Source organism: Lithobates pipiens, unplaced genomic scaffold (genome assembly GCF_037356315.1).
Source record: "Lithobates pipiens isolate NorthernLeopardFrog02 unplaced genomic scaffold, aLitPip1_a1.2 Scaffold_25, whole genome shotgun sequence".
NCBI lineage: Eukaryota > Metazoa > Chordata > Amphibia > Anura > Ranidae > Lithobates > Lithobates pipiens.
In genome coordinates, this window is record NW_027507787.1 from 82813156 (window position 1) to 82826655 (window position 13500).

The 13500-nt window shown below is 43.9% G+C and overlaps 1 protein-coding gene across 2 annotated transcripts in view; it reads left to right on the plus strand.

The window, feature by feature from the left end:
• Window positions 1-13500, plus strand: part of BMPR1A (bone morphogenetic protein receptor type 1A) — a 215010-nt gene that overhangs the window by 170123 nt on the left and 31387 nt on the right. For both annotated transcript variants that reach the window (XM_077454608.1, XM_077454610.1), the window contains exons 7-9: window positions 2242-2344; window positions 12891-13029; window positions 13115-13307. In XM_077454608.1, the coding sequence (XP_077310734.1) occupies window positions 2242-2344; window positions 12891-13029; window positions 13115-13307 (435 nt within the window). The remainder of the gene's footprint in view (window positions 1-2241; window positions 2345-12890; window positions 13030-13114; window positions 13308-13500) is intronic.

Here is a 13500-nt window from a genome sequence, read left to right on the forward strand (position 1 = left end):
AGACCTAAAACTTCTGGGATAGATGGCAATCCAGAACTTAAAGAAACCAGGAGGGCCCAAGGAGACCAAAGCACACAAGGGCACAGGGCCAATGCTCACCCAGCGAGCATGGGAGCAATATGTACAAACACATCTAGATCTCTCATAATTATACAGTACAACCATGGCTTGTATACTAACAAACATAAAATATGCCTAGTGAGGGAAGAGGTTACACATATCAATCCATATATACTTCCAGACTTGAAGAGGTAGGTGAACAAAATCGAGCACCAGATAAATCAGTATATAGAAACCATAAGATCAGGCGACAGGCAGAACAGACATCCAGATAAATGTTTATTTGAATTATCCAGAAACAAGCATATAAAATGGCAGGAAGATAGACTGGATCTGCAAGTAACCAATAGTCACAGTGCGATATCAACCCATTATTAAGAGCTTCTAGTCTCACCTGTTCAGAAAAAGCAAGCGGTTCACCCAGTGAATAGATAGTTAAATAATATGCTCTGTGAGAGTGGAAACGCAGAAAATGCAAAACTAAGTACTGCTATATGATGAATGTCCAGAAGCCAGCCCCTTAACCATAAGTGTGCAAGTGAGGATTGTTGTCTCACCTCACAAAAAGTGGCATCAGGTAACTGTCTACCACTGTTAACCCACCAGTTATTCCTGCTGGTAATGCACCTTGTATATGCTCCAACTCTGTGCACCTCGCTGGACCAGTTGGCTGGTGGGTGACATTACGGGGCTAGATCTTTAACGGCACATGTACTGTGCCAAAACTGAGGCTGCATACTAGCTCATTATGCCTTTTCCCTTGCAGGTCTGAGAAAAAATCAGCAGGTTTACTCCTACTTTAATATGCGATTGATAACCTAGATGGAACAATTGGTTTACTATGGTGTGAGCTACACAAGTATGTGCTAACAATTTATCACATTTAAGCCTGCTCCACCAGTGTTTTTAGATCCTTTTTTGTCAGATGTTACTATAGTATACTAAAGTAGAATTACAAGCATTTCATAAGTGTCAAAGGCTTTGGGCAAAGAGTCGATGTTGACCCTTCTTTTTCAAGACCTCCGTAATTAACCCTGGCATGTTATCAATCAATGTCTTTGCCACATCCTTACTGATGGCAGCCCATTCTTGCATAATCAACGGTTGGAGTTTGTCAGAATTTGTGTTTTTTTTTTGTTCACTGCCTCTTGAGGATTGACCAGGTTCTCAATAGGATTAGTGTCTGGAGAGTTTCCTGGCTATGGACTCAACATTTCAATATTTTGTTCCCCAAACCACTTGGTTATCACTTTTGCCTTATGGCAAGGTGCTCCATCATGCTAAAAAAAGGCATTGTTCATCACCCAACTGTTTTTGGATGGTTAGGAGAAGTTGCCTTTGGTTCAAAAACATCCTCCATTCTTCATGGCTGTGTTCTTAGGCAAAAATCTGAGCTGAGCCCATTCCCTTGGCTGAGAAGCTAACACCACACTTTAATGGTCTCAGGATTTTTACTGTTTGCAAGACACAGCGCTGATGGTTCGCTGACTTTTCCTACTTGGGGCAAGGTTTTTTCCTGGATGCCCCAAACAATCGGAAAGGGGGATTCACCAAAGAAACCAGTACTCCAGTCCTCAGCAGTCCAACCCCTGTACCTTTTGCAGAATATCACTCTGTCCCTGATGTTTTTTCCGGAGAGAAGTGACTTCTTTGCTACCCTTCTTTACACCAGGCCATCCTTCAAAAGTCCTCTCGCTGTGTGTGCGGGCGCACTCACACCTGCCTGCTGCCATTCTTGAGCAAGCTCTGCACTGGTGGTGCCCCAATCCCACAGATGAATCAACTGTAGGACAGTCCTGGCACTTGCTGGACTTTCTTGGGAGTTCTGAAGCTTTCTGCACAAATGCAGTGGGAATGTTTATGGGATTAAGTAAATTTTCATGGCAAAGAGGGACTTAATTAATCTTATCACTCTTCATAACATTCTGGAGTATATGTAAATTGCCATCATAAAAAATTGAGGCAACAGACTTTGTGAAAATTAATGTGTAATTCTCAAAACTTTTGGTCAGGGCTGTACCACAGATATATTGAAGAAAACACCCATGTACACATGGCTTTCTGTGGAATTTTGGTTTTTATGCTTTTTTTTTTTTTTTTATAATAGTGGTGTGTTTGTTATATCATTTACTTGTATTAGAAATTTTAACATTGATTCTTTTTTTTTTTTTTTTTTTTCAGAAGGAATATTTGGCAGAAGTGCACACCTCATCGCTTTTATAATATCCTTTGTAGTCTGCTTGTTTATCATGGTTATCTTCATCTTTATCACTTGCTTCTACAAGTAAGCAGTTTTTACACTTTTTTTATGACATAATTAGTCTGTGTCCTTGCTGGAATTTTTTTTTAACCTGTTTCCTAGAGGGAAATTGTCCTAATAACACAAATGACAGAAAAACTTAAGAGGTTCTCAACCTCCACCACTACGTTAGAAATAATATTTTATCCCCGTATAAGGCCCTGCTCACACATGAGCAGAGCAATTTTCTATTTGAGAATTTTGCAAGCATTTTGCATGTATATTTAGGCATTTTTATTTTAGCCAGTAGAAGGTACTGGGGGAGGAGATTAGGGATGGAGAGCTGCCGTTTTGCCAGAAAACATGCTATGAAACGCTTGTAAAACACTTATGTTGAGCTTTTCACATCATCCCATTGAAGTCTATGGGGCCAATCTGCCTAAAAGAAGCCCATGTACTTTTCAGTGACAGGCGTTTTTCTATAAGTGACAAAACGCTCAGATGTGGACAAGGGCCATTGAAATGAATGGGATTTTGCTGAGCATATTAGAGCTGCTAGCTTTAAAGGGGTTTTAAACCTTCATGTCTTTTCACCTTAATGCATCCTATTCATTAAGGTGAAAAAACGCCTGTCGGTGACCCCTCTAACTTGACCCATGGGGATTTATTCTCTTTCTGCACAGCTCTTGATTGGATAGATTGATAGCAGCACAGCCAATGGTTCATGCTGCTGTCAACCAAATCCAATGACATGAGCGCTGGGGGGGTGGGGCCAAGCCCTGCAATTTGGCCTCTTTGGACGCCGAATGCTGGACTTGGGCGCACGCCAGCAAGGTAACACCCTCGGGGGAAGTGCTTCTCCGAGGGTGTTATCAGATGTGGCGAGGGAGCCGCGAGAGCTGCTGAGGGAACCCAGAAGAGATTTGGGGGCCACTCTTTACAAAACGAGCTGCACAGTGGAGGTAAATATGATAAGTATGTTTCTTTATCGTACATCATAGGACACTCAAGTAATTGGTGGGTTATAAGCCTACCTTCAGGTGTTGACACTGGTATAACCAATACAGGAAGTTGACTCCCCTATATAACCCCTCCTCCTTCCAGGAGCACTCAATTTTTTCGCCAGTGTCTAAGGTGTTGGTCATGAGTGAAGATGTGCTCTGCGAAGCTCCAGGAGGGATCCATGCTGGATTTAAATAAACCTCCACAATCGGATCCATACTCGCCACTGAGGCCATAGGATGGTACCTGGACCTCGATGCAAGATCCAGGTTTTGCCTGTAATGCTTCTCTTTGAGAGCTGGACCCTAGGAACCAGGACGCTTTTTGGTCTTGCTACATTTCCTAAAGTTGTCCTGAGGGGTGCTATACAAGGCCCAAAGGAGCAGAACCCCTTTTAAAAGGTCCCCAGTCTTTGAGCGTGTTTAAACGCAGCCCGCCGTGATGGGTGAAAGTTGGCTCTGTCTATTAAATCAGCAGTATCCTGCAGCGAGGACAAGGTAAGGGAAGAAGCTTTGCTTTTTCCTTCAATATACCTTATATGCCTTATAAATGTCTCCTCCATAAGGAGTAACTTACACTACCTATGATGTGTCTTAATGCAGCTCTGTCTCAGAACATGTGTGGTCCCAGTGGCAGAGGGGGTTCTTAGTATAGATCTTGTGGGATTTGGTAAAAAAACAGCAGTTGCTAATACAGAGATGTGTATAAACTTCTATATGGGCGGTGGCTGATTGGTTGACGCAGCTGCTTTAGCTGCATGGTTTAATTACAACCCAGCACTTCCACCTAGTAACATTGGGAAATGCCCTATGCTTCTGTGGTATATAAAAAAAAAAAACACTATAAATCTGCTGACAGAACCCCCCCTCCCCCCCCCCCGTAGAGGTGTATAGTACGTTCACCTTCCTTTGTGTTGGCCATTTGGGTCCCTAGCAGGGCCTGAGAACGCAGAGGGGCATGTCCGCAAGGTCACGTGGCGCTGTATGGATGTAACACACACACACACCCCGCATAGCTGAGGGGAAGCGCTAAGGATGTCAATCATGTTCCACCTGAGACTTTACGTCAGACACTCTCATTTCAGAAATACTTTTTTACTGAAGCGAGGCAGTCTGTCACACTAGGATGGGGTATTGCCCTCAAATGATCGGGAGGAAAAGACATGCGATTATTTCTCTGTGGAGGAAACAACACTTGAAGTTCCCAAGGATCCCTACTTCACAATCTGAAGTACAGAGGCTTGCAAAGATGGTTCGTTCTACTTACATGCTACCCCTAACGGAGTTAGCTGAAGGGCCGGTCTCTTCCTTGAGTTCTTTGAAGCCTTTGCACGCGCTTCCCGTCCACGCATTACTAAAAAAGCTTATTTATACCGAATGGGATCATCCGGATAAGCATTTTTTCCCTTCCAAAGAGACTCGCAAAGCTCTATCCTATGGAAGAAAGATTCACTAAAAGATGGAAAGTTCCAGCATTTTTTTTTTTTTTTTTTTTTTACCCAGTGGATAATGCACTTATGCTTAAAGATCCAACAGATAAGAAGTTGGAAGGTCTGTTAAAATCCTTTTTTTCTTAGCAGGTACTGTTGCTCAGCCTGCAATTGCAGCTATAGGCATCTGTCAGTCCTTAAAGGACCAGTTCGCAGATGCTCTCAGATGAGCTCCCTGCATAACAAGCACAGGAACTGGCCGAGTTACCTAAAGCATTATGCTTTGCTGTAGACTCTATGAAGGATTCTATTCACCAGGCATCACGCCTTGCGTTTGTACTTGTACATATGTGAAGGACCCTTTGGTTAAAGGGTTGGTCAGCTGAGACGCCTTGTAAGAACTTTCTAACTAGTTTCCCCTTTAAGGGAGAACGATTATTTGATAGTTTGGATAAATACATTCAAACAATTTCCAGCGGAAATGGTACTCTTTTGCCAGTCAAAAGAAAATATAAGCGTCTTTCGTTTAAACTGTTCAGCCTCTGCCATCAGACCAGGCATAAAGGAAGACCTGGGGCTACAAGTCTGCAAAGCAGAATACAAGGCCTCCTTATGAAGAGGCATCTCACCTCACCAAGGTGAGGGGGGGGGGGGGGGACTTCTGATGTACTCAGAAGTCTGGCAAAGGGGGATTCAGGACAAATGGACTCTCTCCACAGTGTCTCTAGAATACAAGCTCGAGCTTTGAGAGTTTCCACCATCTCGTTTTCTGAGAAACGTTCCCAAGGATCCAGGGAAAAGGCAATCCCTGTTGCAAGCATTAGACCAATTATTGGCTCAAGGGGTGATCAGACAGATTCCCAAACAAGAGCAAGGTTTGAGGTTTTACGCAAACCTAATTACGGTGCCAAAGCCAAATGGAGATATCAGACCAAGTCTAGATCTACGTAATCTAAATCAGTTCCTGAAAATCCGCTCCATTTGCATGGAGTCAATCAAGTCAGTCATTTCCATCCTGCAAGGAGAAAAACTTTTGGCGTCCATCGACATCAGAGATGCATAGCTGCTTGTCCATATATTTCCTCCTCACCAGAGGTTTCTGCGGTCCAAAGTAGAACAGAAGCATTTTCAGTTAATAGCCTTGCCCTTTGGGCTTGCTACAGCACCTCGGGTATTCACTAAGGTATTAGCCCCACCTCTAGTCAGGTTAAGGGCACAGGGCATAACTGTCTTGGCTTACTTAGACGATCTATTGTTAATAGACCAGTCAGTGGCTTGTTTGAAGCAAGGTGTAGCCATCACAAGCAGTTACCTGTAAGGTTTGGGTTGGATTCTTAGCCTAAAGAAATCCTCCTTAAAGCCACTAAGAAGGCTGGAGTATCTGGGCCTGATCATAGACACAGCCCAGAAAAGGGGTGTTCTTGCCTCCTGCAAGGATCAGCTCCATATAGGAGCTGGTGAGGATGATCAGGTCGAAGAGAAATCCTTCAATTTGCCTTTGCATGAGGTTGTTAGGGAAGATGGTAGCTTAATTCGAAGCAGTTCCCTATGCTCCATTCCATGCGAAACTGAGAGCAGTATTCTGTCTGCTTGGAACAAAACGATTCAAGCTTTTGACTTGCCAATGTGGCTGTCCCCATGGGTGTCCTAAAGCCTCAGTTGGTTAATATCTTGGAACCTGCTGAAGGGAAAGTCCTTCAGATCAATTATCTGGAAGGTAGTAACAGATGCCAGCCTTTTCAGGCTGGGGAGTAGGTGCCTTGCCCATCGACATCCTAGAGATTCCGGCAGTGTATCTGGCTCTAGAAACCTGGACCTCCAGGTTAAAGAATTGTCCTGCCAGGATCCAGTCCGACAATGCCACGGCTGTGGCATATATCAATCACAAGGGGTCTCTCAGCTCAGAGAGGTGAACCAGATTCTAACTTGGACAGAAGAGAATGTCCCATGCCTATCGGCAGTTTTCATTTCGGTAGAAGAGAATTGGCAGGTTGACTATCTAAGTCGCCGGCAGTTATTCCTAGGAGAATGGTCTCTTCATCCCAAGGTGTTTCAGGCTGTTTGCCAAAGATGGGGGACTCCAGACGTAGACCTAGCGTCCAGATTCAACACTAAGCTAGTCAACTTTGCATCCAGGACAGGGGACCCACTCACATACGGAACAGATGCGTTGGCGACCCTGTGGGATCAGTTTTTACTGATCTATGCACTTTTCCCCGATTCAGTTACTACCTCAAGTTCTTTGCAGGATCAAGCTGGAAGGAAAATCGGTAATAATGGTAGCGCCAGCATGGCCCAGAAGGTCATGGTACGCAGAGATCGTAAGGATGGCAGTGGAGGGTCCAGGGCTCTTCCCACTAAGGCCAGACCTGCTATCTCAGGGGCTGATATTCCATCCTACTTTACGAACGCTAAATTTAACGGCTTGGCTATTGAGACCCACATTCAATTAATGCTAGAAAGCCAGCTTTTAGAGCTATATATTATAGAGCCTGAAAAGCTTATGTTTCCTAGTGTGAGTCCAAGGGTTGGTACCCTCGGAGATATATCATAGGCAGAATTCTTACCTTTCTACAATTAAGCGTAGAGATGAAGTTGGCCGTGAGTACTATTGGGGCCAAGTCTCAGCCTTATCAATTTTTATTTCAGACTGCTTGCTATGCATTTTTTAGTCCAGGGTTTCATGCAAGGAGTGCTGCGGAATAATCAGCCAGTTAAATCACGCTTAAGCATTTGGGACTTAAATTTTGTTTTGTCAGCATTACAAAAACAGCCATTCGAACCGTTGCAGCATGTTCACTTAGTCCTGACTAGGAAGCTGATATTTTCGTTTGCTATATCCTCAGTAAGGAGGATTTCAGAATTGGCTGCTCTTTCTTGTAAGGAGTCATATTTGATTATTCATCAGGACAGAGTGGTGTTATGCCCTCGTCCAGGTTTTTTGTCAAAAGTGCTTTCAGGCTTTTATCTGAAGATATTGTCCTGCCAGGGTTTTTTCCCAAGACCTTGTTCCAGGGAAGAAAGGTCACTACATTGTCTTGATGTAGTGAGAGCAGTGAAAATGTATTTAAGAAAACTGCTCCGATTCGTAAGACTGACGTCATTTCTTCTGCCAGAGGGTCCTAAGAAGGGACAGGCAGCGTCAAAATACACTGTCGCTTAGTGCATTTGGCAAGTTATAATTCAAAATTATGATTTAAAGGGAAGGATTCCCCCTTTTCAAGTTAAGGCGACCTCTACCAGAGCGGTTGGTGCTTCTTGGGCAGTGCGTCACCAGGCCTCCAGGTCTCAAATCTGCAAGGCCGTGACTTGGCCTTCAGTACATACATTTGCAAAATTTTATCAAGTGCATGTAAGATGGAATGAGGATATCGCCTTCGGGCGCAGTGTGCTACAGGCAGCAGTATAAGTCCTCAGGTCTGGTTGTGTCTCCCTCCCCTCAAGTAGCATTGCTATGGGACATCCCATAATTACTTGAGACTCTGTGTCCTATGATGTACGATAAAGAAAATAGGATTTTTAAAACGGCTTACCTGTAAAATCCTTTTCTTGGAGTACATCATAGGACACAGAGCTCCCACCCCTCTGTTTTATGGGGTGAGAGTATATTACTTATATTGCTTGGCTACAAAAACTGAGGTACTCCTGGAAGGAGGAGGGGTTATATAGGGGAGTCAACACCTGAAGGTAGGCCTATAACCCACCAATTACTTGAGACTCTGTGTCCTATGATGTACTCCAAGAAAAGGATTTTACAGGTAAGCCGTTTTAAAAATCCTATATTTTTTTTCTTTTACCGTTACAATCTCTTTAACCACTTGCCGACCGCCGCACGCCGATGTACGTCGGCAGAATGGCACGGGCAGGCATAAGGGCTTACATGTACGTCCTTGCCTGCCCGCCGGTCGGGGGCCCTATCGGGCCCCCGCCCGGTGCCTGCGGCAGTCGGTATTCGTTCGGGAGCGATCCCGGACGAGGGGACGGCCATTCATTCATGGCCACCCCCTCTCGATCGCTCCCGGCGAATGAAAATGTCCGGTGACATCACTTCCTCTCCTGTAATGTAAACACAGGAGAGGAAGTGATGTATTCTCTCCTCCGTGTCGGTAGTTTTCGTTCCGGCACCGAGGAGAGAGGTTCGGTGAGTTGCACCAACACACCCCACGTACAGTAGAACATGCCAGGCACACTCACACCCCCCCTTTACCCCCGATCACCCCCCAATTACCCCTGCCCCCCCAGTCAGTGACACCAATTGCTTTTTTTTTTTTTTTTTTTTTTTTTTGCATTGGTGTCATTTGTGACTGTAGTAACTGTTAGGGCAGTTAGGGTTAGCCCCCTTTAGTTCTAATGTGCCCCCCTAACCCCCCCAATAAAGGTTTAACCCCGTGATCACCCCCCGTCGCCAGTGTCACTAAGGCTGGGTTCACATTGCAGCGGTTTATGAGAACGAATGTGATTCGCACCGCACTGCAGTGCAAATCACATCCGATCTCTGTGCGATTCGAGTTCAGCCATACAGATAGTATGGCTGAATTCGTGTCGCACCCGCCGCAAATTCGCACGGGACCCTTTTTTTGGCCCGCAGCAGAATCGGATCGCATGGGTGTTCACACCATGCGATCCGAGTTTGCAGATCGCACTGCGATATGCGAACTGATCTGGGGGTGTCATTAACATTTCACTGACACTCCCAGCAGTTCGCATAGGGCAGTGTGAACTGCCGCCGGGAGGCATGCGATGCGGGAACCCGCCGCGGATTCATGGCGTTCCCGCATCGCTCCAGTGTGAACCCAGCCTAATAAGCGATAGTTTTTCTGATCGCTGTATTAGTGTCACAGGTGACGCTGGTTAGGCAGGTAGGTATTTGGGTTCGCCGCAGCTTTTTATAGCGCCAGGGACCCCCATATACTACCGCATAAAGCCCCCTGATTGCCCCCTAGTTAAACCTTTCACCAGTGATCACCATATAACTGTTACAGGTGACGCTGGTTGGTTAGTTATTTTTTATAGTTTCAGGGCACCCGCCATTTATTACCTAATAAAGGTTTAACCCCCTGATCACCCGGCGGGTGTCATTTGTGACTGTAATAACTGTTAGGGCAGTTAGGGTTAGCCCCCTTTAGTTCTAAGGTACCCCCCTAACCCCCCCAATAAAGGTTTAACCCCGTGATCACCCCCCGTCGCCAGTGTCACTAAGGCTGGGTTCACATTGCAGCGGTTTATGAGAACGGATGTGATTCGCACCGCACTGCAGTGCAAATCACATCCGATCTCTGTGCGATTCGAGTTCAGCCATACAGATAGTATGGCTGAATTCGTGTCGCACCCGCCGCACCCGCCCCAAACTCGCACGGGACCCTTTTTTTTGGTCCGCAGCAGAATCGGATCGCATGGGTGTTCACACCATGCGATCCGAGTTTGCAGATCGCACTGCGATATGCAAACTGATCTGGGGGTGTCATTAACATTTCACTGACACTACCAGCAGTTCGCATAGGGCAGTGTGAACTGCCGCCGGGAGGCATGTGATGCGGGAACCCGCCGCGCATTCGTGGCGTTCCCGCATCGCTCCAGTGTGAACCCAGCCTAATAAGCGATCGTTTTTCTGATCACTGTATTAGTGTCACAGGTGACGCTAGTTAGGCAGGTAGGTATTTAGGTTCGCCGCAGCTTTTTATAGCGCCAGGGACCCCCATATACTACCGCATAAAGCCCCCTGATTGCCCCCTAGTTAACCCTTTCACCAGTGATCACCATATAACTGTTACAGGTGACGCTGGTTGGTTAGTTTTTTTTTTTATAGTTTCAGGGCACCCGCCATTTATTACCTAGTCTCACTAGTGTACCCCTAAATTTAGGGGTGTCTACTTTCCAAAATGGGGTCATTTGGGGGGGGTTTGTGCCATCTTGGCATTTTATGGCCTTCAAAACTGTAACGCCCTTAGAAAGCCTGAAGGCGGTGCTTGGTTTTCGGGGCCCCGTACGCGGCTAGGCTCCCAAAAAGTCCCACATATGTGGTATCCCCGTACTCAGGAGAAGCAGCAGAATTTATTTTGGGGTGTCATTTCACATATGCCCATGGCATGCGTGAGCAATATATCATTTAGTGACAACTTTGTGAAAAAAAAAAAAAGTTTGTAATTTTCCCGCAACTTGTGGCAAAATATAAAATATTCCATGGACTCAACATGCCTCTCAGCAAATAGCTTGGGGTGTCTACTTTCTAAAATGGGGTCATTTGTGGGGGTTTTGTGCCATCTTGGCATTTTATGGCCTTCAAAACTGTAATAGGTAGTGAGGAGTGAAGTCAAATATTTACGCCCTTAGAAAACCTGAAGGCGGTTCTTGGCTTTCGGGGCCCCGTACGCGGCTAGGCTCCCAAAAAGTCCCACATATGTGGTATCCCCGTACTCAGGAGAAGCAGCAGAATTTATTTTGGGGTGTCATTTCACATATGCCCATAGCATGTGTGAGCAATATATCATTTAGTGACAACTTTGTGTAAAAAAAATAAATAAAATAATTGTCATTATTCAATCGCTTGAGGCAAAAAAATAAAATATTCAATGGGCTCAACATGCCACTTATCAATTTCCTTAGGGTGTCTACTTTCCAAAATGGGGTCATTTGGGGGGGTTTTGTACTGCCCTGCCATTTTAGCACCTCAAGAAATGAGATAGGCAGTCGTAAACTAAAAGCTGCGTAAATTCCAGAAAACGTACCTTAGTTTGTAGATGTGACAACTTTTGCGCAAACCAATAAATATACAATTATTGACTTTTTTTTTACCAAAGACATGTGGCTGAATACATTTTGGCCTAAATGTATGACTAAAATTGAGTTTATTGGATTTTTCTAATAACAAAAAGTAGAAAATATCATTTTTTTTCAAAATTTGCGGTCTTTTTACGTTTATATCGCAAAAAATAAAAATCGCAGAGGCAATCAAATACCATCAAAAGAAAGCTCTATTTGTGGGAAGAAAAGGACGCAAATTTTGTTTGGGTACAACATTGCATGACCGCGCAATTACCAGTTAAAGCAGCGCATTGTAAAAAGACCTCTGGTCATTTACCAGCAAAATGGTCCGGTCTGAAGGTGGTTAAGGAGAAAATCACTGGGCTATACATACATTACATACATTTTAGTGGAGATATATATATATATATATATATATATATATATATATATATATATATATTTTTTTTTTTTGTAAAATATCTTGATTAAAAAAAAAATTAGTATGTAATTTTATTTTTTGAAGTTTGTGTATATAGATATTTGGTCAATGCATGGTTTTGTATTGGGTATTTTCTAAAAGGTTCTTAGGCCAGCCTTTTTCAACCAGTGTGCCTTGAGGTTTCTTCAGGGGTGCCTTGGCAAAATGCCTAAATATTGCCCAAAAATTATATTCAAGCCAACGTGTGGATAAAGACTGCCTTTTAGTTACACAAAGCCACATGTTTTCATTGTGCATCATTACAACCTTCTAGCTGCCAGCGTCCTGACTGAAGGTGGTAATATCCTGATATGGGGGTGTTTCTCTGAAGCAGGGACTGGAGCACTTGCCAGGATAGAAGAAAAATGGATGGAGCAAAATACCATCTAATTCTTGATGAAAATCTGCTGTCCTCTGTCGTAAAGTTGTTAATGGGAAGGTGGTTTACCTCCCAACATGACAATAGGCCATGCAAGGACATTGGTTTGTGTCAGTTAGAGGGAAGACTTAAACTTCATTTAAAATCTGCAGAATGATTTGAAGACTAAGGTTCACCAACACATTTATCTGAAATTTAGCAGTCTGCAAAGAGGAGTGGGCAAATATTGCAAAGTTAGTAGAGACATATCTCAGCAGGCTAAAGGCTGACTTCGAACAAGCATACAGATAAAGGCTTCTTACTTTTCTCCTACTTGTTTCATCTGTATACTTTTCCACATCAGTGATTCAAACAGTATTAAAGCTAGTGGAAAAGTCTTAAAGCCAGGCAACTAGCATTTTCAGAAGGTCAGCTCAATCACCAAGTTATAAAAGAAGTAATATTATAGTTGAGAAAATGGTAAATTTAACTGGCTGATTAGACTTCAGAATTTTAGTACAAGACTGTTTAAATAAAAAAATCATTGATAAATCATTGCTAATGTTTTGTTGTGATGCAGGAATAAGCTGGCATCTCAGAGAATGCGCTATGACAGGGATCTGGAGCAGGATGAAGCTTTCATACCAGCTGGAGAATCACTGAAAGCTCTCATTGACCTTTCACAAAGTTCTGGCAGTGGGTCAGGGCTTCCTCTTTTGGTAAGTTAGTGCACATTTAAACATTACCATATTTCATGACTATTAGTAAGACACGCAAGGATATCTCTTGTATTTTGCCTTTCAGGTCCAGAGAACCATTGCTAAGCAGATCCAGATGGTGAGACAGATTGGAAAGGGAAGGTATGGAGAAGTTTGGATGGGAAAATGGAGAGGTGAAAAGGTAGCCGTCAAAGTCTTTTTCACAGCTGAGGAAGCCAGCTGGTTCAGAGAGACTGAAATCTACCAAACTGTGTTAATGCGGCATGAGAATATTCTTGGTAAGTGTATAAAAGGCGTTTTATAATGGGGCAGTAGCAAATAGACAAAATTGAGTTATGAATTGGCTGAGTTCATTGCTTATATTTCCACCAAATTGACATTACTTTTCTGTCCTCCTAACCTTCAGAATACTGCTTATCACAAAATGTCTTTGTTAAGCAATTTTGACATTCCTTTTATATACAGTAGACT